The following is a 22,671-nucleotide window of genomic DNA, read 5'->3' as shown; positions in this document are numbered from 1 at the left end:
TGATCTGAATTATGTGTGCCATTTGGCTGCTGTGAAGAACTGAATCCCTTAGCTAATATTAGGCTAAGCAGATACACACACCCTTCATCCATCCATATGTCAACTTGGCTTTGTTATCTACTTTTCATCCAAATGGCAGGAATTCCCACTACTGAGAAGCTCTTACCTCCAGTCCTTTCCCTCTCCTCTATCAGATATGCAGTGGCAAAATACTGCCCTACTCAAAAGCCTTCCAATTGCTCTTTAATGTCTTCCAAGAAAATTCAAAGTCCTCAGTCATGCACTTCTTGTAAGATCCTACTCTATTGTTCTTTCCAGCTTTACTTTGCACACTCCCATAATCACAACCCTATCTACAGCAAAAACAGCTGGCTTTTTCCCAAGTAAGAACCAGAATGCCTTCACTATTAGCACCACCTCTCAGAATCCTCCATCCTCAAGCCCAGCACAAATGCTCCTACTACATCAAACATTCCGTGGTCACTTACTCTTCTCTAGCACTCTCTGGACACAGGTGCTCCCACTCACTGTTACTGATAGGTTATCTGATCACCTAGAACTTTCTGCTGTATTTCCTTCAGGGCTCTTAAACTCTATTTGCTTTACCCACAGGCTTTGTGTAAACCTTCTCACACACTTTCTTGTCCTTTCCTGCAACTGATACAGTGTCTTTATGCCCAGTAAGCTCTCAAGTAAGGAACAAAGTCGTCAGTTTGAAGACCGTTATGAAAGCCTTCTTAAAGAGGTAACTCCCTGTTTGAAGAACATTAGGGGAGCTGGATTAACGGAGAAGACAGAATTGTATGGGCAAGGCACAAATAAATGAACTATTAATGTAGTAAATGCTGGTAAATGAATTAGTAGTAACTTTAAGAATAATGTAGCAAGAAAATGTATGTGATCACAAAAGAGTAACACTGGGGGGGCACTGGGCGTGGTGTGGCACCGGGGCTGGGGATGGTGGTGGCCATGGTTGAGGCAGCTCCGGGATGAGCAGGAGCGCCGTGAGATGGGCCAGCTCCCGAGGCAGCAGGGAGGTCACTGCCTCTTACTACAGCCACTCAGAGGTACTAAAGGAAGCTCAGCAGATGTGGGCACCCCAGCCAGCAGCAGAGATGGGCGCAGGGGAGCCACAGAAAAGCCCCTTCTGACGCCCCAAGAACAAGCCAACCCCATCCAGGCTCCAGGAACACCACAAAGCAATATGAAGCCTGTCCATGAGAGGAGTCAGGATGCCTTCCACCGAAGAAATGTGACCAGTGAGGATACATAGAGAACTACCAGCTGCTCAACTAACCACACACCCTCCAGTGATGCCTCTGAATGGTCCCGAGGGGTTGTGGTGGCCAGGCAGAGTCAGGTAGGCGCCAGAGTCAGCCTGGGGGGTGATGGAACTGAGGCCATCGCTGATCTGATGGTGGACCACAATGGTATGCTGTATAAGGTGGTTATGCCACCTGCTACCTCCTCCCCAACTGGCCTCCCATCTGTGGTAAATATGAGCCCCTTGTCCCTCCCCCCCCAAAGAGTAACATTTACATAGCTCTTTTAGAATCTTGCACAAATGACTTTATATCCACGCTGGAGTTGTCTAAAGAGAAGTGAATGTGGGGGAAAAATGATTCATTCTATTTTCATAGGATCTGGCATCCTTGATCTTTATCAACTCCTTCATCAAGATTAGAAATATTCAGTACAGATCCTCCCTAATCAGCCTGATACAACCACGAGCAGAAGAAAGTGAGGGTCTAATAATAAACATGACTACAAATTTTACACCCTGTTTTTCTAGACTATCTGAACACCACTGTCCAAGAGTGCTTTCTGCACTGATGGAAATGTTCTTTATCTACACTGGTCAATACAGTAGCTACCAGCTACATGTGGCTACTGAGCACTCAAAGTATAGCTTGTAGGACTGCAAAACTGAATTCTTTATTTAATTTTAAGTTAAGTTTAAATAGCCACATTTGGCTAACAGTCACCATGCTGGACAGTGGAACCCTAGAGAACCAAAGTGAAATGAAGAACCAGGAAAAAGGAAGACCCTAGTACAGGGAAGGCTTTCTCCACAATTTTAACTACCATGTCATTAGAAATTTATCTGTCTTTTTTTTTTTTTTTTTTTTTATTTACTCATTTGAGACAAAGAGATACACAGAGAGAGAGAGAGAGAGCATGAGCAGGGAGAGAGGCAGAGGGAGAGGGAGAGGGAGAAGCAGGCTCCCCGCTGAGCCAGGAGCCTGATGTGGGCTTGATCCCAGAACCCTGGGATCATGACCTGGGCCGAAGGCAGACGCTTAACCATCCGAGCCACCCAGGCGCCCCCTGCTAGTCTTGATTCTACCACTAACTGGGCATTTCAACATGAAACAGTAAGTTAACTTCCCTGGGCTTCAGTCTGCTCTTTTATGAAAGTAAGGTGCTGAAATTAAACTCTAGAAGTCCCTTCCAATTAAAAATCTAAATCCGTAACTTAACCATACAAACGTTCTTCTTTTGTCCACACCATACACCCAAATTCTTGTAATAACACTAGTATTTTAAAAGGGCACATCACAGTATTCAAAAGCATTTAGCAAATGAAGGTTATTACCATCTGCTTGCCTCTCCATGGTGTGAAGTATTGATTGCATAAAATCATTCTGTTTGTCTGAGCCCAGCAATAGTGAGTCCATGGCCTGCTCCTCCAGAATGGTCAGCAACATGCAAATACCTGTAAGATCATTGACAAACGTTTTCTTGACTTGATTAAGTAACACTGCTCTCATGCCTTCTCTGGCTTAGTTGGCAAAAGAGTAACAAGGCGAGGGCGCCTGGGTGGCTCAGTTGGTTGAGCACCTGCCTTCGGCTCAGGTCATGATCCTGGAGGTCCTGGGATCGAGTCCCGCATTGGGCTCCCTGCTCAGCAGGGAGTCTGCTTCTCCCTCTGACCCTCCTCCCTCTCATGCTCTCTATCATTCTCTCTCTCAATAAATAAAAGTCCTTAAAAAATTATAAAAAAAATAACAACACGGTAAAATGAAGCAAACCAGTATCCAGTTCCTCAAACATTAAGTGAGATAGTCATACACAACTGCTCCCAAGTAACAGGACTTTAGACTGACTTGAAAGTAAAAAGGGAAAATGGTACGAACTGGTTAGAAAATAACTGTTATGTTGACTACCACACAGTTTGTATTTCCCTCAAATCTAAGGTGCCTTCAATTTTAAGATCACCATATTCTGAGTACTCATCACTGCCAAATATGACACATGACTGTAAGACTCAGAATCAGTAAAGTAAGGTAGAACTATTTTGAGTCAGTGTAGAACTTGCTGAAAAACCAAAGCTATTATCTCTTTCAGCCAGGGAGTATTTTACAGATGGGAAAATCTCTTTAAAATATATCAAATCCCATTAAAGCCAACTGTTATACTATTATCTTGTTATATATAGTATTGCTTTAAATAAAAGATTTAGTTGCCATACTCAAACATGTACCTCTTACAAAGATGGTTTCTAGGATAAATAATGTTTAAAAACAGGATGTGTAATGCTAAGTCAATTTAACAACAGAACGAGAAATGGGAACTATGAAATCCTTGATCAGATCACCAAGAAACCACTTCCTTTGCAGGATACTCATTAAGAATTATGAAAAATACTAGTTATATTTGTGTAGGAACAGTACTTACCTAACCAATAGTTTTTGTAGTTGGTGGTATCGTACATGTGTGAGGGCAGAAGAATCAGTTTACCCTTCTCGAGAACAGAAGAAGTATAAATGTCTGGACTTTCCAAAAGCCCCAATTCAATGACTTTAAAAAGGCAAGTCAAAACCTCCTGCAAGTCATAATAATCATCTCTGTCCACTTTTCCCAAATTTCTTGCGGTCAGGATAGCCCAACGCCGAACCTAAAGGCATAACATGTTCACTACTTTATTCAACAAATAATTGTCATGTACATGCAACAAGAACCTAGTTAAGAAAACAGGATTCTGTATAGATTTTAAAAGACCTAAGATACAGGATGCCTGGGTGGCTCAGTCGGTTAAGGGACTGCCTAAGACACTAGTAACGCAATGCTTGGACCATATTACTTTATCCTGATTTGAACCCTAAGAAAGCATTTGAGATAATCACTTAACCACTGATTAGAAATATATAGGGGCACCTGGGTAGCTCACTCAGTTAAGCATCTGCCCTCAGCTCAGGTCATGATCCCAGGATCCTGGATCAAGCCCCTTTTGGGCTCCCTGCTTGGTAGGGAGCCTGCTTCTCCATCGCCCTCTGCAGCTCCCCCTGCTTGTGCTCTCTCTCAAATAACAAATAAAAATTTTCTCATAAAAAAAATATATATATTAAGGAATTATTTTAGGTGTGGTGATACGAATTTTTTTTAAAAAGTCATTATCCTTAGGGACATACTGAAGTATCTTATGGATGAAATGCTCTGACGTCTAAGATTTGTTCTAAGTAACCCAAAGGGATATAGAATATTGGCTATGTAATGATAACTCACAAAGCTCATTGATGGATATATAAGGGTTCACTGTATCATTCTACTTTTGTATGTTTGTAATTTTCCTAATAGAAAGTTAAAAGGAGGGGGAAGTGGAGCCTCAGAAGAAATCAAAGGTCACCTCTAAATGTCAATATAGCACAGGCAAGTGATTTTAAATTTCTCGTGGGCAAGGGGGTGCCTGGGTGGTACAGCCGGTTAAGCATCCAACTCTTGGTTTTGGCTTAGGTCATGATCTCAGGGTCATGAGATAGAGCCCTGTATCGGACTCTGCACTCAGTGTGGAGTCTGCTTAAGAGTCTCTCTTCCTCTCCCTCTGTCCCTCCACAACCAAGCTCCGCCCCCCTCGCTCCTTCTCTAAAATAAATAAATCTTTAAAAAATTTTCTTGTAAGCTATGAATTAAATTCAGTAATCACGACCAACCTTAAAAAACTAGTAACATAGACAGAAAAATATCAGCGTGCATCCTGCATGGTTAGGACTATTATTTTGGGAAATGTCTGTGTCACATATGCATATGTTATGTGTACTCAATGAAAAACACTTATCATAGGTTATGGTCAAAAAAGTTTGAAAAACAGAGCTAATGGACGTTGGAATGGACTGGCTCTATGCCAAAGTAAGTAATGAATTTTAAACTTTTGGAAAAGATACAAAGGAATGCATGAATCCATACTGGTAATAAATAGGTAAAAAAAAATGAGAGAAAGGCAAAAGCTCCTGGTTCTAGTACAATCAATGTCACGTGTTAACTGGTAAATGTGTTGAGTGCTGGATGGGAAAATTACTTCACAATCTTGGAAAAACTGGTTCAGGCAAAAGCATCAGTTAGCACTAAATATAGGAGAAAACTCTGGTGAGGAGCAGGGCATTTCCTGTGATCTCCAGTATCTAAAAAAACAGAAATTATACAGTGAAGAAACTGAACAACACCTTGACTAGCTGATCAAAATTAACATAACCACAAAGGGCAAATGATATGATGTGCGTCTGTATAGGACACTCTGAGAAGAACGTCACATCACTTTTATGGAGTACCCCAGCTGGGAATGCATAGCTTGACTCTAACAACTAGGAAGCATTAGACAAACCAAAAATGAGGAGCATTCTATTTTTAAAAGGTGCGGGGAGGGGCGCCTGGGTGGCTCAGTCGTTAAGCGTCTGCCTTCAGCTCAGGTCGTGATCCCAGGGTCCTGGGATCGAGCCCCGCATGGGCTCCCTGCTTGGCGGGAAGCCTGCTTCTCCCTCTCCCACTCCCCCTGCTTGTGTTCCCCCTCTCGCTGTGTCTCTGTCAAATAAAACCTTTAATAAATAAATAAATAGATAGATAGAAGATGCGGGGACAGGGATGACAGTACTCTTCAGAATGTCATAAAAGACAAAGGCTGAGCAAACAACAGTCCAGATGAAGGGAGACTCAAGCAACATAACTGCGTGTAAGAGCTGATCCTGGCCCGGATACTGGCGCACAGGGGGGAAACACTACAAAGAATGCTGGAGAGCGCATAGTACAGGTGGAAGACAGACTTTTACTAAATCAGTGCGAAATTCACTGAAGCTTGTAACACTGTCCTTACAGAAAGAGAAGAGCCTCTTCTCAAGAGATACACATGAAGTATTTAGCAGCAAAGCACACAGAGGGATGTAACCGACTTTCAAATGGTTCAGGAAAAAAAGCTGTCACTTGAAAGCAAATGATAAAGCAAATGGAGACACTAACAATTAGTGAATATGGCTTAAGATGATACAGGTATTTTCTACTATTTTTATTCCTGAGAATTTTCTGAAAGTGGGAAAATACTTCCAAACAGTTAAAAAAACAAAACCAAACCTAGGGGCTCTGGAGCCTGGCTGCCTATCTACACACCCTGGTCACCACACGCTAGTCTGTGTGACTGATTCAGTTTCCTCATCTATGAATTGTGGGCTGTAAGGTTTTAATGAGTTAACATCCGGAAACTACACAATACTGCACCCGAAACACAGCAGACCTGAATATTCACGGTCATGAAAAGCCTTTATCCAAGAAAGCAGTATGTCATGTAATAATTAGGATTCCGCTAACAATGTGAAAAGGCTGACGCTGACTTTGCACAGACTGTTGGTGGTAAAGGACCCCAGCTGTTTGAAAGGTCTTTATTTCACCTTCTCTCTTGGGCACTTGCTTCTAGATGGACAGCTACCATTCTTCAGCACAGGGAAGACACTGTTCCATCGTCAGTTTTATTCCTGTGTCTGAGAAGCTAACTGCAGCTCTCTCGTACATAGTCTTTTCTTCAGCTCCTTTAAAGCCTTTCTGTCTTTAGTATCCTGAAGTATTACTACAGTGCGCGTTGGTGGGGGTTTTTCTTTTATTTCTCCGCATCAGGACCTGTGAGCATGCTATCTGCGTTTTTCACTGACTGAAAAATAATGCACCGTCACCTCTTTATCATGCCCTGATTCTCTCCTTCTCCAACAGAGCGAACTGAGATTAGATCTTCCCACTGCGCCCTGCCTTTTCAGCATTCCCCCTCCATCCCTTTTGGGGATGTGCTTTGGAGGAGGAACATTTTTCAGTTTATAGAGACACTAGACTGCCAGAAATTGAAGTCTTTTGCTGACATCTTTTTTTGGATGAGGGTTAGGGAATAAAACTTCAGAATTAGACTATAACCTTTTCATGACACACTTTTATCTTTGGTCCATGCGCAGCCTTTTAAATTTAAATTTTTATTAATGCAACATGCATCCATAAACTCATCATCCAACACAAAAAACTAAGGCTCCTTTACTGTAACATGCATCTAACTATATGGGGCCCATCCCCCCCCATCTTCCTGCCCCTTCCAACCTGAGGTGACCATCATCTCAAATACCATGTTCTTCATCCCCTTATTTTTTATATAGTTGTGGTATCTACCTGTAAATATTCATTTTATTTCTAACTTTATAAAAAGGGTTTCCTCCTATATAGAATCTTCTGAAACTTTATTTCACTTCATGTTATATTACCAGGATTCACCTATTTTGTTTCAAGTTGATAGTTTGTTTAGATTGCTACATGATATTCCCATGAAGATATTTCACAGTTTATTCATGGACTCTCCCACCACCAGACATCCCAGTTGTTTGCAGGTTTTTGTGAATTCTAAGTAGTGTGCTATGGAATTTCTTATATATGCCTCCTGTTACAAATGATCAAGAGTATCTCTCTTACATATACACTCAGGAATGAAACTGCTAGATCAGGCGCCTGGGTGGCTCAGATGGTTAAGCATCTGCCTTCGGCTCAGGTTGTGATCCCAGGGTCCTGGGATCAAGTCCCACACTGGGCTCCCTGCTCAGCAGGGAGCCTGCTCCTCCCTCTGCCACTCTCTCTGTCTCTGTCTCTTATGAATAAAATCTAAAAAAAAAAAAAAAAAAACTGCTAGACCATGGGACATAGGAATGTTCAAATTTAGATGAAGCCAAACTAATCTCCAAGGCGCTGCCCCAATTTACACTCCTGCCAGCACTGAGGTCCTGCAGATCCACATCCTAATACTTATAGCCTCAAACTAGCACACACTACACAATACTCACTGTGGTTTTACTATTTCCCTGTCATTAATGTCAAATTGTCCTTCATATGTTTAAGAGCCATAAAACTTCCTCTTCTGGGAAATGCCTATTCAGGTCTTCTTCCACTTTTCTTTTGGGGTTTTGTTAGTGTTTACAGCTTCTCCCAATTTTTAACTGGTCTTTTCACTTTAAGATATCTTTTGATAAACAAAAGTTCTTAGTTTTGATATAGTCATGTTTATCAGCCTTCCTTTTATAACCAATGGTTTCCTTCCTTAAAATCTCAGTGATATATACCTGTATTTTCTGCCAAGAGTTTGGCCATTTTTTGACTTTTTTTTTTTTTTTAAAGATTTTATTTATTTATTTGACAGTGAGAGAGGGAACAAAAGCAGCGGGAGTGGGAGGAGAAGCAGGCCTCCCGCGGAGCGGGGAGCCCAATGCAGGGCTCAATCCCAGGACCCTGGGATTATGACCTGAGCCGAAGGTAGACACTTAACGACTGTCACCCAGGCGCCCCTTAATTTTTGACATTTAACCTGAAGTGTTTAAATACTTGATGTTTTAAGTATATGACTTAAAAATATGATTTTCTCCATAGAGATACCTTTGTATCACTTCCATTTCCAGTCCTTCTTTTCCCCATTGATCTGATGCATCATCTCTATCAAATACCAAAGATCTAAATATGAGTCTGTTTGAGTCTCTATTCTATACCACTGGCCAAAGCATCTGTCTGCACATCAATATTACATTGTCTTAACTATCAGAGCTTTATAGTAAGTCTCCCTCATCCTCAGAAATGTCTTGGCAACTGTGGATCCTTCCTCTTCCATATGCATACTTTAGAAACATCTTAACGTGTTACATTTAAAACCCTGCTGGAGGGCACCTGGGTGGCTCAGTTGGTTAAGCAACTGCCTTCGGCTCAGGTCATGATCCTGGAGTCCCGGGATCAAGTCCCACATCAGGCTCCCTGCTCTGCGGGGAGTCTGCTTCTCCCTCTGACCCTCTTCCCTCTCATGCTCTCTATCTCTCATTCTCTCTCTCTCAAATAAATAATAAAATAAAATCTTTAAAAAAAATAAATAAAAAATAAAACCCTGCTGGAATTTATTTAAAAACACTCTGAATCTATAAATCTGAGGCAAACTGACAGATCTTTCTATTACTAAGCTTTCTTATTTATGAACACAGGGTCTAGGGGCACATGGGTGGCTCAATCGTTAAGCGCCTGCCTTTGGCTCAGGTCATGATCCCAGGGTGCTGGGATTGAGCTCCGCATCAGGCTCCCTACTCCGTTGGGAGTCTGCTTCTCCCTCTCCCACTCCCCCTGCTTGCGTTCCCTCTCTTGCTGTCTTTCTCTCTTTCAAATAAATAGAATCTTAAAAACAAAACAAAACAAAAAACACAAGGTCTTTACTTATTTAGGTTCTCTTTCACGTGTTAATTAAGTTTTATGATTTTCCTGTAGAAGTTCCATATCTTTGTTAGATTTATGCCTGGGTATTTACTATTTTCTGAACCTGTAATAAATGGAAATTTATCTTTTATTAATTTTTGGCTGGCTGTGTACAGAAATACCAGACTTCTGTAAATAATCACCTGTTAAACACTTATTTCTCAAAACTTGTAGATTCTTTGGGGTTTCCTAAATGATCTTATTGTTACAGATTATGTCATTTTTACTTCTTCCTTTCAAATTCTAATGCCTCTCATTTTTCTAATTTTTTTACTGCATTGACCAGAACCCCAACTTAACACTCTACAAAAAGTGGTGATAGTGAGCACCTTTGTCTATTTCTGATTTTAAAGGGAATGCCTCACTAAAAGTTAGTCAATTTGGATAACGTTTCCTTTAGGTTTTTTACAGATACAACTCAACAGCTTATAGAATTCCCTTCCATTCCTAATTTGCTAAGCATTTTTAATCTGAATGGGTGCTGAATTTTATCAAATGCATCCAATGAACCATATGAGTTTTATAACTTGTTAGTAAGGTGAAATTCTATTTATAGATTTTCTAATATTTTAAGGTTTTTACCCTTAATGTTTTAGGTGTCTTGTTTTTATTATGTCTTTTTATTATTTATGTTTTTACGTTATTATGTTTTTGTTATTTGTATCTTGTTACCTGCTTCATAGAATAAATTTAAGAGTATTCTCTTTCTGGAAGGACGTATATAGAATCAGGATAATCTATTCTGAAAAATCAGCTCATAAATTTTGAAGCTTTATTTCTATAATTACTTAAAGTTATAAATTTCCCTGAAAGAACCTCTTTTGCTACATCCTGTAATTTTTTTATGTAACATCTTCATTAGGATTCGGTTCTGGGTCTTCTTAAGTCTTGATGATTTCTTTTTTAGCATATGTTAATTTCAAAATGCGGAAACTCATTTATCTTTTCATTAACTTCTATCTAAATTGCGTTATGATCAGAGATCATGGTAGTCCTTGAAACGTGCTGAAACATTTATCATGGCTTAGTATGTGATCACTTTTGTCATGTTCAACATGTATTTGAAAAAAACGGTTAGATGCCCAGTTCACATATATATTCATTAGGTTACGTTTGTAAACTACCTTATATACATATTCCCTTCCTTGCTGGGGTCTTTATTGATCTACTGATTCCATACTGAAGAAGAGGACGTGGAAATCTTTTACAATAATGAGTCTACTATCCCTTCCTGTAGTTCTACAAATAACCGCGTTATCATCTATTTGAGCCTGTTTTAACCAGCATGTTACTTGTTTAAAAATACTATACGGTCTTGATGAACTGAATTCTTATTATGTAGTAACCTTATCCAAATGTCTATTTTATTTATTACAATAGCTTCACCACTTTGTTTAGGTATTTGCCTATTAGTTGTTTTTCCATCTCTTACATCAACTTTTTGCACAAACTTTTTACAAAAAGGTATCTTTAAACCTGTTTATCTGTATGAACTTCCTCTATTTCTTTTAAAGCATTTCTAAATAAATCCATTATTTAAGATAATTCACTACCTAGCTCTGCCCTTATCCAAATGAGAACCTCACATGCATGCTCTCACATCTTGCGTCTCCTTGCCTGCCAACCTCATCACGTTGATACCACCTAGTTCAAGTTATTATTGATATATTCACTTTCCTTGAACTTAGTGGGTTTTTTTAAATAATAAACTTTACCACAGTATTCAATCAACTTTATATATTCCTGACAACATCTTCTGAATTCTTCTCTCTCAAGGACTTCATCAGCAGTCTACCACCAGCAGCTCAGGACTCCCAACCACTGGTCACTTAAAGGACACTAAAGACTCAGTCACAAAGCCTGTCAGGGCTTGGCCCAGGTCCCGAAGGCTCGGCTGGACCTGCTTCCTCTACTGCTATGCAGCTGTAAAAGGCCAGGCCCAGAGGGCACCTTGCTATACTTTCTGTCCATTTTCTTTCACAGGCAGGGGAATCTCACCTTTATGTTGAGCACAGGCCTTGACCCTGGCCCTCTGCCTTGCCTGGAGGACACTTGGAATTCTGTTATCCTGTTGAACTGTATCCCCGGCTACCTACAGCTACCCAGGCCTACAGGTTTCCACTGTTTATCACTCTGTGTTTCTGCTCCATTGCTGCTCCCAGAAACATTTACCTTTTGAGGGGTGTGATTATACATTTTTAACAGTTTAATACTTTAAACAAAATATACATCCAAACCCTCTATTATAGCTACCTATATGTGCAAAAAAATACGTCCTTTCATTGCCTACTACTCATACTCACCATTTCATTGGGATGGACCAGAAACAAATAGATGCCTGGATGTTTGTCAAAAACCTGAAAGGAGCAATTAGCTTGTTCCATCCGACAAAGTGCTTCAACACATAATTCATCTAAATAAAAAAAAAATAAGCCAGTAAATAAAAGGCATAAATCTTATCAGCTTATCAAGACCCCCTAAATATGGCTCCTTTGGTTGTTCTGTAAGTAAATAAAGTTGTTCCTTTTTTTTTTTTAAATGAAACATTAAAAATGCTGATCATGTAACAGTATTTACCTATCTGAAAAACTAGTGTGATTGGTCATGGTGTGTTCCTATAAACTACCCTGACTTTACTGGTATACACATTTTTTCTTACATTTGGCATAATTATACCCATAGGGTACCTTCTTAGAAGTATGCCTATCAGTCCAGTTCCATCAGCATTTTACATTTTGATCCATGTGGACTTTATTTAGTACTAGTGATAAAGTGAGCTTTCCCCTCAAATGGCTATTTTATTGACTAATACACTTTCTCCACTGGTTTGAGAAGCCACCATCATCAAACAAGCTTCCCAAATATGGCTGGTTCATTTCTGGACTCAATGCAGTTCCCTAAGTCTATCTATGCTTACATTGTTCTGATTCCTGCTACTTCATGGAAATCTCTACACCACCCTTTCAGAAGTGTCCTGAATAGACTACTACATTTACCCTACCTATTCAATCAACTTTACTTTCTCACACTTCAAAGAATATTGTTAGTGACGGAGGATGGCTTTGGGAAACAGTGATAACAACAGGAAAAGCATGAAGGAAGTGCTTGGGTATTGATGGTTTGTTTCTTGTTCTGAGTGCTGGCTACATAGGTGTGTTTGGTGAAAAATCATCATTTATGTACTTTTCTTGGACAAAGTATCCGTTAATAAATGCTTGAAAACTGACTTGTTAGAATTTTAAAACCTAATTATTTAAAACTTATTTAGAAAGAATTTGATGTATCTAGCCAAATCTTTAGATCTACTTTTCAGTTTACTGAAAATACAGAGAATAAAGAAGTTAAATAATATCACAGGTAAGCAATCTAAAAAAATCCAGAAAGTGAATTATACATTATTCTACAGGGTAACTATATGGTCTCAATAAGTCAACGTTATGGGGGGGGGGGGGGAGTGTGTATGTGTACAAATTGACAGTTTTAGATTCAAACAGATATACAAAATATGAACCAAGGCAACATATGGTCCCTGACTGGTTCTTATTTAAACAAACCAGCCAAAAACCTCATTTTACAACTACTGGGAAAATCCGAATATGGACTAGATACTAGACAGCTTGAAGGTATTGTTATTTGTGGGGAGGGAAGGTATTGCTATTTTGTTAGATCACAAGAATGTCTTCACTTTTAGGAGATTCATATTAAGAAATGCAAATATACATGAACCAAATCTAGGCACCAATAATATGCCACACCATGGTAATTAGTGAAAATTACTACAGATCAGTAGTTCTCAACCACAGACAGTTTTGCCTCCATGGCGCACCCCCCCAAGGCTTAAGGGACATCTGGCAATATGTGGAGACAGCCTGGTTGTCATCACAACATGCGTAGTGGGAAGGGCGGAGGGCTACTGGCATCTAGTGGATAGAGGCCAGGGATGCTGCTAAACATCCTACAATGGACAGCACAGCCCCCACAATGAAGAAGTATCCAGTCCAAAATGTCAATATGCCAACGTAGAAAAACTCTGCTATAGACAAATTACAAGAACAAAAATTAACTGAAAGATAGATGAATAAATTTGTGATAAAGCAAATAGAGTAAGATGTTAGCAACTGGAAAATCTACATGATGCATATATGGTGTTCAGCATATCGTTCACTTTTCTGTATGTTTGGAAACTTCCATACTAAAATGTTGGGAGAAAGTATGAAGTATCCTAATTATATGTTTAACAAGCAGAGTTTCAATACAGATAAAACTAAGCTTTTACAATTCTTATAAAAGACCGATAAAACTTGTAGAACACCCACGATACTCACTAACACGCTCATGTAAAAGCAGATAAGGATATTTCAGTATTTCAAGAAGAGGAACTCGAAGCTTATTTTCAAAGTCTTGGCCGGTAAAGTCAAACAGTTGTGCCTCTCCGTTGTTGTCTACTATATACAATTCATCATCATCTCCAATTTCTGCCTTCATGGATTTTTCAAAGTAATTTATGAGACGTAAGGTTTCTAATTCCCATAAAACCTATAGAAAAAGAAAAATGGGCAGTGCGCTTTATATCTCATTATCAACAAAACACTGGATGTCATGATCTTTTTAGAAAGCTTTCAACAGAGGTTTAAAGAAGTAATAGACACCGCATGAGATTTGAAGAAAATAGTCCCTAAATAAGGTCACTTTTATGATATATGAGTACATACAATGTGAGATGTGTAAACACTGCCCTTGAAGAGTTTTGCTATAAATATCTCAACATCCCTTATCAACTATTAAAAAGGGAATGATGGGACACCTTAAGCCTCCAGCTCTTGATCTCAGGGTCAGGAGTTTAAGCCCTGCATTGGGCTCCACGCCCACTCCCCCAAAAAAGGGGGGGGATGAGAAGTCGGAGCTTCTCTGTCAAAGGCATGACCAGGCCTTCTCTATCTTCACTTCCATGGTCCAGCCATTGGTACCCACCTTAAAACATTACCTTTAGCACAGACACTGGTTAGCTTCATAACTAGGAAACTTAGCAAAGGTTTTTCTCAACAGATTCGTAACTAATCAACCTCTCCTCCTTTCTATATATCTGCACATACCTCTACAGTCTGATTTGTTTTTCATGTAATAAACCAAATATTCAAAACCACATATTTAAAATGTTTCACTTTGTTTACGATGACCAGCAAATACACCTGCCCTTAGAAGTTTATACCATTTACCCATTAAAAACTGAAAAGAGAAGAATCAACCAATAAAATAACCCAAGCCATTCAGATACATGAATGTAACACTGTCAAATATACTTAAAAACATAAACTGAAAAAACCCATACGTCATTTCATAAAATTGTTTTATATCACGATGACTAAAAGTGAGGGATCCCAAAATTCTACTTAAGGTTTCAATTCAATTCCATCCATCAATCCTGTTTCCTGAATGCTTCCAAAAGAGTTCAGGTTTCTCCTCTTCCTCGTAATCAAGCTCTGAAAAGTACTGTCCATCAAATGTAAATTACCTCATGCAAGAATGGTAAATCATCCCTTGCTTTGTGGTATTCGGCCACACACTCTAAGCAGTAGCAGAGGTCTTCATCAGCTGTTTGAAACTCACTGGAGTGGGTCTCGGATGCATAGCGCTGTAGGAAGTCAACGGTGGAAATGCCACCTGGTGTACACCAACAACATGTGCTCATTCTGCACCTGTATCCAGAAGAGACAATATCTAAAGATTAAAGAAAAATAACAACACTTCAGGCCTCTCCTGTGTGACCCTCGTCTCCAACTTAAAATGTGCCTCCACCACATGGAGAATGTTCTCCTGGTCAGCTTATCAATTACTGACTAAACTCAAATCTGAACCCACTCTTAACAACTTTATCTTTGACACATAAAAAATATGAAACGAAAGCACTTTCTTAGTAAAAAAAAAATCACACAATACACAACTGTACTATAGAGAAAGCTCAAAACTGTGTAATACTGATGGAAAATTACAGAGACAAAAATTTATCGAGGCCTTCAAAGTATAGATTTTGGAGTATTCTAGTGATGTACTGGAGCCAAGTTAAAAGTTCAGAGAACCTTTACATTCCTAGAAGACAATTTTCCAGAAATCCGTGGAAATATAAAAATCCGTAAGTATTAATCCATACCAATAACAAAACTCAAGAGAGAGTTCTCTGGTTTAGAAAGTAGAGATACAAGAATCTGCACATGGTGTGTATGAACCCCACTGTAAGCTCTAACAGCTACAAATGTTAACAACCTATTGCTACTAAGTTCAATACTTAACATTTTTTTACTATCTCCAACTTTTTGTTTCTGTAATAACATCAGAGCCTCCACCATCCAAACTCATGTGAAAGGGTTAAGATAATTTTCCAAATCCTAGCAGTCTCAAAAAGAGCAAAGTAACAGGAAGGTACCAGGAAACGAGGAAATCCCAAGAACTAAATGTGTCAAAGGTTTGAATAAAGATACACGAATGAGGCAGGTTTATCAACTACAGATGGTATGGAACTGGGTGGGTTAGCAAACAGCATGGTAGCCAAAATCCAAAGAGATCTCCAATTCCAATGAGGTGTAATAAAAATAAGATGCTATATTTTTATTCCTAACTAAATGCATATAAAGGTAAATACAAAGCTTACCATCAGTAAACAATGTATTATGACTAAACAAAAATACAAGGTGAGCCTGGAAATACTCAAAATACAAAAGGATGTGGGTGTGTCAAAGGAACACTGGAGCCAACCTCAAAGAGCTCTGGATGGCCAAAGCTGAAACAATTTGATCAACAAAATAACAATGTAATTGTGGATTATAACCCACAGTATAGATACACCTGAGTCCACAGGGATATAAATAAATGACTACATGAATAAACAAATGTGGGAGACCAACCTTCCTTACAGAAGAATTCCAAATAATACATATACATACTCTCTGTTCCAAGAGGTGGAGCTTAATCCCACCCCATCTTGAACGTGGGCTGGACTTGCTGACTCACCACCAAAGAGAGTATGGAAAGGGAGATACTGTAACATCACAGTGGAGACATCTGGCAAACACAGACTTAACCAAGTATTCAAGGCTCACCTCACCGGAGTTGAGCCTAATGTACTGAGGAAGGAACTTCAATGCTATGGAATGTTTCTCCAAAACCCATAACCCCAGCCTATTCATGAGAAAAACATCAGACAAACCCAAAGTGACAATTATCTATACAGCTATCAGCCAGTCTGCAACAAGGAAGAAAACCACACCCAAGAAGAAGGAAGCAAGTGTTCTTTCATATGAAAATGATCATTTATTGGGAACTGGCCCAGAAAAATATCCAACAAGCCTGATCTTCAGAAATTTGACCTTAAATTAACTATCCAATGAATATAAAATATCATCTTAATTAATGGGAAACCAGCTGCAAACCCAACTGTAAACTATACACTAACAACTAAGTCCATTTCATAACAGGATGGACCTAACCCAGGCATTCTCATCAGGGGTGACATCATCCTCAAGGAGATGAAAACTGGTTAAGTAGGACACAAAAAAGTCCTACCTTGGGCGCCTGGGTGGCTCAGATGGTTAAGCATCTGCCTTCGGCTCAGGTCATGATCCCAGTGTCCTGGGATCGAGTCCCGCATCGGGCTCCCTGCTCCTTGGGAGCCTGCTTCTCCCTCTGCCTCTCTCTCTCTCTCTCTCTGTCTCTCATGAATAAATAAATAAAATCTTTAAAAAAAAAAACAAAAAAGTCCTACCTTTATGCATAAAGTACATAAAGAGATATATAACGTACTGGTGGTTTAAAATTCACGGGAAATTCATAGGAAAGAAATGTCTAAAATGTTCCTTTCAGGGAGGGAGAAGAGACAATAAAAGGTTAAGAAACATGACCAAGTCATTAAATATTTGGATACAGAAACCCGGTAGTGTGATGTTTTCAAATGCATTATCATCCTAAACTCAGAGTGCAAAATCTCTGCTAATGGGAAATCAATGACATCTTTGATAGAAATTGTATTTCAATGCAGAGACTTTTCTGGCATACTGTCAATTCCTAAAATAAGCTGTTTTTTAAAAAAATTCCTTATTTTCTTTTTACACCATTAATTATATATAAATGCGTAAATAAAATCAAATACACGCCATTTATCCTGTGAATTTTTTTTTAATGTTTTATTTATTCATGCGAGTCAGAGAGAGGCAGAGGCAGAGAGAAAAGCAGGCTCCGCCTAGCAGGGAGCCCGATGCGGGACTTGATCCCAGGACCCTGGGATCATGACCTGAGCCAAAGGCAAGACACTTAACCATCTGAGCGACGCAGGCACCCGTCTTGTGAATTTTTAAAATTAATTTATTAAAGCACTAATTGTACGCTTTCTTCAAAGAAATTAGGGTGACATTCAACATTAAAGCCGAAAAGGACATATAAAAAGGGACATTCAGAAAACATACAGAAAAGGACATTAAAAAGGAGAAATCAAAACTCATTTATAAGAAAATTTCACTAAGTCCCTAAATAAGGAGCTTCCTGAAAAGCAGAGCAAAAAAATAATGTGAGTTACACAGTCCTCACTTGAAAAATAAAAAAAGTATGCTAGTTCAGCTAGAGAATTCTACTCCTTCCTGACTCTAATTCTAATTCAAGTACATTCTACTAATGCCCACCTTGTGCAAGTGTGCAGCAAACTAGGGAATACCAAGTAATATAACGGATATTATGGTTCTGCAGAATATAAAATTATTCTATTCTAAAAGAGTTTCTTAGGGGCGCCTGCGTGGCTCAGCTGGTTAAGCAACTGCCTTCGGCTCAGGTCATGATCCTGGAGTCCCTGGATCGAGTCCCGCCATCGGGCTCCCTGCTCGGCGGGGAGTCTGCTTCTCCCTCTGACCCTCCCCCATCTCATGTGCTTTCTCTCTCTCGCAAATAAAATAAAATAAATCTCTAAAAAAAAAAAAGTTTCTTACACCTAAAAGGCCAAAATCATAAATACTCGGAAGCTGGAAGTCTGCAGAAGCTGTTTTTTCCGGTGATCTAATTCAAAGTGGGGAGTGAACTTAGAAGATCTAAGAATAGAAAGTGAAACTCCTCGGAGATTTCTCAAACATCATCAGTTGTGTTAAGCAGGATTTGTGCAGTCAATAAAAACTTTGAAAAAATTAAGGATCTGAAGTACAAATAAACTGGTGTAACTTTAAAATAACTAACACTTAACCAAAAAAACCAACAAAAACCCTTTCTATTAAGAAAATTAAGGAGTCTTTTTGTTTCACTCACCCAAAGAGCTAGCCTACTTCCATACACCAGAAAAGACTAAATTTTCTTGTCATGGAACAGATGAGTGCCATGAGTGCCAGACTACAGAAAATAGTGCTATAGAGCATGTCAACAACAGAAACAGTTTCTATGATTCCTCTCGAAAGGTCATAAATGGGTGGTTATGTCCCCAAATCTAAAATCATCACTGGCCTGATAGTTAAGCCCCAAAAATCTAAATGAGGTATACAATGTAATTTTTATTTTAAGGGAAAACTGCAGGTAGATGACCACAAATCCTGTAAGTTTTTGCACAACTCAGTTCTTCTGAAAGTCAGTTTTGTTCATTTCATCAGATTTTAACTGCTTGGAACTATTACTGAGCCACAGATGGTGGTGTCCAGGGAACCCTCAAACTGCAGAACAGAAGTAAGAGCTGCACTCTGAGCATCGGAAGAGAGCTGATTTGTCAGTAATACAGGATGCTTCACCAGAAGTATGGACCGACTTTCCAAAGACTGGTCCTGAGGATATCATTTCTATTAGCTGGCCAGAAACTTTTAAATAGCAATCACTTCCCTCTACCTTTCTCAGCTAAAGTTTTTTTTTTTTTTTTTTAAGATTTTGTTTATTTGACAGAGAGAGACACAGTGAGAGAGGGAACACAAGCAACGGGAGTGGGAGGGGGAGAAGCAGGCTTTGGAGCGGGGAGCCCGATGTGGTGCTCGATCCCAGGACCCTGGGATCACGACCTGAGCCGAAGGCAGACGCTCAACGACTGAGCCACCCAGGCGCCCTCAGCTAAACTTCTTGAAAAAGTAATCTCGATTCACTTCCTCAACTCCTTGACAATCTGGCTTCTACCCCTTACTGCCGTGTCTTACCAAGTCCCAGACATTCTTTACTTGCCTCCTCTGAAGCATACAGAAATGCTGACCATGCATTTTTTAGCTAAGACAACACACCAATCTCCTTTCACTTCCTCTACCTCATCTCCTTCACTGTCACCTCTTCCTTTTTTCTCCCTCTCAATATCAAGAGTTTCCAAAGGTTTGACTCAGGACTCTTCATTGACATCCTCTTTCTGGGTAACCTAATTCAAACCACTGCTTCCATTACTACCTATAATGAAACCACCCAAAGTCTGAGAACGTATGTAAAACTCTCAATGCAATGTTTAACTGTAATTGAGCCACTCAATAAATGACAGCCTAACCCAACCTACAATTTCTATTTGATATCCAACCGCATGAAATCAACCTCTACTCACCTGACAAGCACCTCAAAGTCAAAAACAGAGTAAAACCCTCCCCTTAAATCTGTTATTCACCCTGTACGCTCACATTACCATCCCTTCAGTTTTCAAATCAGTTACCTGGTAATTATCCTATACCCTCCTTCCCTTAGCCCCCATCTTCATGAATTCCATAAACTCTAACTCCCTTATTATATCTGCACTTTATTCTCCATGACACTACCACCGCCTTAGAAGAATACATTTTCACCATCTGTGTGGATTACACAAGACTAAATGTCTCTGGCTCTTGTTTCTTCCACCAATTTTTTCTCCAAAATGCTGAAGGGCAAAGCAAAAACTGAGTTTTGAATTCTTACAGTTTGGGGATAAAATTCTAATTTTTAACCTCACCACAGAAGGCCCTCCCTAATCTGGCTTCGGCATTTCCTGCCATTCTCCCTCACTTGCTCTTCCTAAAATGGTGGTATTTGGCATTCCCTGCCTTTATAGACGCTCCTTCAACTGCCTTGAACACCCGCCCTCCGTCCCTCTGCCTGGTTCTTAACCCTAAATGCTTATCAGAGTCACCGAAGGAACTTAGGAGATACATAAAATTCAGATTCCATTTTTTAAAAGAACTTCCCCAGTTATTCTGATAAAAAGAGTTGAGAGCTACCTGTGTGCAGTGCATCCCTGAGTGTCACCACATCCGGGGGCTTATGTGACCCATCTTCTCTGCCTTTGATGACTTCTCTTCTACTCTCTGGGAACTTTGTATATGTTTCTGTCACTGCACTTAGGGCGCTCACTTAAGCTGTTTACTTTGATCTGGCACCTCTCCCACCCACCTGCTCCATCCTCACCACATCTGAGCCTGTTAGGGCAAGGATCTGTTTTGTATGTTTTTACTCCAGTGCTTGACACATATTAAGTGACAGAAAAATGTCTTAAACGTTTAAAAAATAATTACCTGGGCTAATGGCCTACAAAGAAGTGATCCTCTCAGTCGAGATTCCTAGGCTTATTTGTGAATGGGTGAGGATTTGCACTCACATATACCCAGACTCTGGCCCCAAGAGAACATTTCTGAAATAAAACAGAAAAACAAAACTGATGAAGTGGTTTTTCTAAGACATCTGAACGTCATGCTCATCAATTTTATTAAGTGGAGGCAGATGGTACCAATCGGTCAAACGGCACGGCCTCGGGGAGGTTAACAGCCCGCCCGTGGGCCCCCGAGTCTGAAGAAGGTGCGAGTGCGCTTCCGACTCCGCAGGGGGCCGGCTCCGTAGGGGACTGTCCCTGCGCAGAGAGCAGCTGGGCACCTCGTCCAACACCCCCCAAATCGGCGAGAGCAGGTAAACCGAGCCCTCGGTCCGCCAGTAACTCTTCCTCCTAACCTTCCCCCCTCCAGGCCCCACGCCCGGTTCCCGCAGGGCCGAGCGCGTCTTCGGCCCCTTGCAGCCCCGGCAGGCGCGGAGGCGGACAAAGCCCCTCCGCCGGCCGCCGGCACCTTCAGGTGGGGAGGGGAGGGCCATCCGGGACAAGCAGGCTCTCCGAAACCGGGAGAAGGACCCGGGGCGCGAGGACGGAGACTGTCTCCCGCGAGCCCCCGACTCATCCCCCAAGTAAACTACGCAGTGGCCAGACCAAAGGCAGCTCGCATGAGACCGCAGCGGAGACGACGGCGAGAGAGGGGTGGGGGTCCCGACGCCCGGGACCCCGGGCTGCAGGAGGCGCCCGCGGGCTGCTCCCGCCTCCGGCGCCGCTGCCCTCCTGAGGGAAGCGGCCCCGCTCGCGCCGCCCCTCCCCCACCCGCCCGGGCCTCACGCGCCGCGGCGGTTACTCCACGCGGCCCCGCGCGCACTAGTCGCGCGCGAGCGCTCGAGCCCGCCGGTCGCCTCACCCCGCTCGGCCTCGCGTCGGCCGCTAGCCCACCTCCATGCCTCGCCTCAACGGTCAGCCGAGGGCGGATGTACGGGCCCACGCCCGGCTGCCTGGGTCCGGACCCGGCCACCCAACCCGGCGGCGCCGCGCGCGAAGGCCCCGCCCCCCCTGCGCTCGCGGCGTTGGCCCAACGCAGGCCCCGCCCCCGCCGCGGCTTTCTCGTTTTGGTGCGCCGAGGGGCGGGGCGTGGGAAGAGACGCACCAGGGCTCCGCGGGGAGGCCGAGGAGCTCGCGTCACTTCCGGGATGCCGGGCTCGGCCAATCAGGAGCGCCCGTGTTGGGGGGAGGGGCATCGGCTACGGAGCGGAGAACCCGACCCCGCCCAGGACTTGCTTCCGGTAAGGGCCGCACCCTGATGCGCCTACCCTCTTGCGTTTTTCTTCCGCCCCTTTTCTTTTTTTAACGCCTCAGGTGCTTCGGCACGGTGTGTTAAAGATCAGGAAGGATTTTTTTTTCCTTTTTTAAAGCCTTTAAATACCTAAGATATGTAATCAACACCTAACTTTGGGATATATACACCTTGCATTACAGAAAAAGGATACACGAAGTATGGTAAAGACAGCAGCAAACACCACTGGGAAGCATACCCGCTTTGGACCGCCTACCCCTGACTTGGATGGCGAGGTGTCTCCACCTGCCTCTACTCTGATGGAGGAGGCGGAAACGCGGAGCAGTGACCGGTGCTAACCAACGCTACGGAGGACCGGAGCGGCTGGCAC

General features: G+C 41.4%; 1 protein-coding gene across 1 annotated transcript in view; it reads right to left on the bottom strand.

Moving 5' to 3' along the window:
- The window catches only part of SETX (senataxin), an 84,012-nt gene extending 61,947 nt beyond the window's left edge, over positions 1-22,065 (bottom strand). The window contains 7 exon segments of the mRNA XM_027616315.2: positions 2,597-2,716; positions 3,679-3,898; positions 11,817-11,926; positions 13,839-14,049; positions 15,026-15,209; positions 20,976-21,091; positions 21,944-22,065. Of these exon segments, the coding sequence (XP_027472116.2) occupies positions 2,597-2,716; positions 3,679-3,898; positions 11,817-11,926; positions 13,839-14,049; positions 15,026-15,202 (838 nt within the window). The 5' untranslated portion in view covers positions 15,203-15,209; positions 20,976-21,091; positions 21,944-22,065.
- Between the last annotated feature and the right edge of the window lie 606 nt (positions 22,066-22,671).

The sequence above is a fragment of the Zalophus californianus genome, chromosome 13 (genome assembly GCF_009762305.2).
Source record: "Zalophus californianus isolate mZalCal1 chromosome 13, mZalCal1.pri.v2, whole genome shotgun sequence".
In the NCBI taxonomy this organism is placed as follows: domain Eukaryota; kingdom Metazoa; phylum Chordata; class Mammalia; order Carnivora; family Otariidae; genus Zalophus; species Zalophus californianus.
Note: the sequence above shows the minus strand (reverse complement) of the source record. Positions and strands in the feature narration are given on the sequence as shown.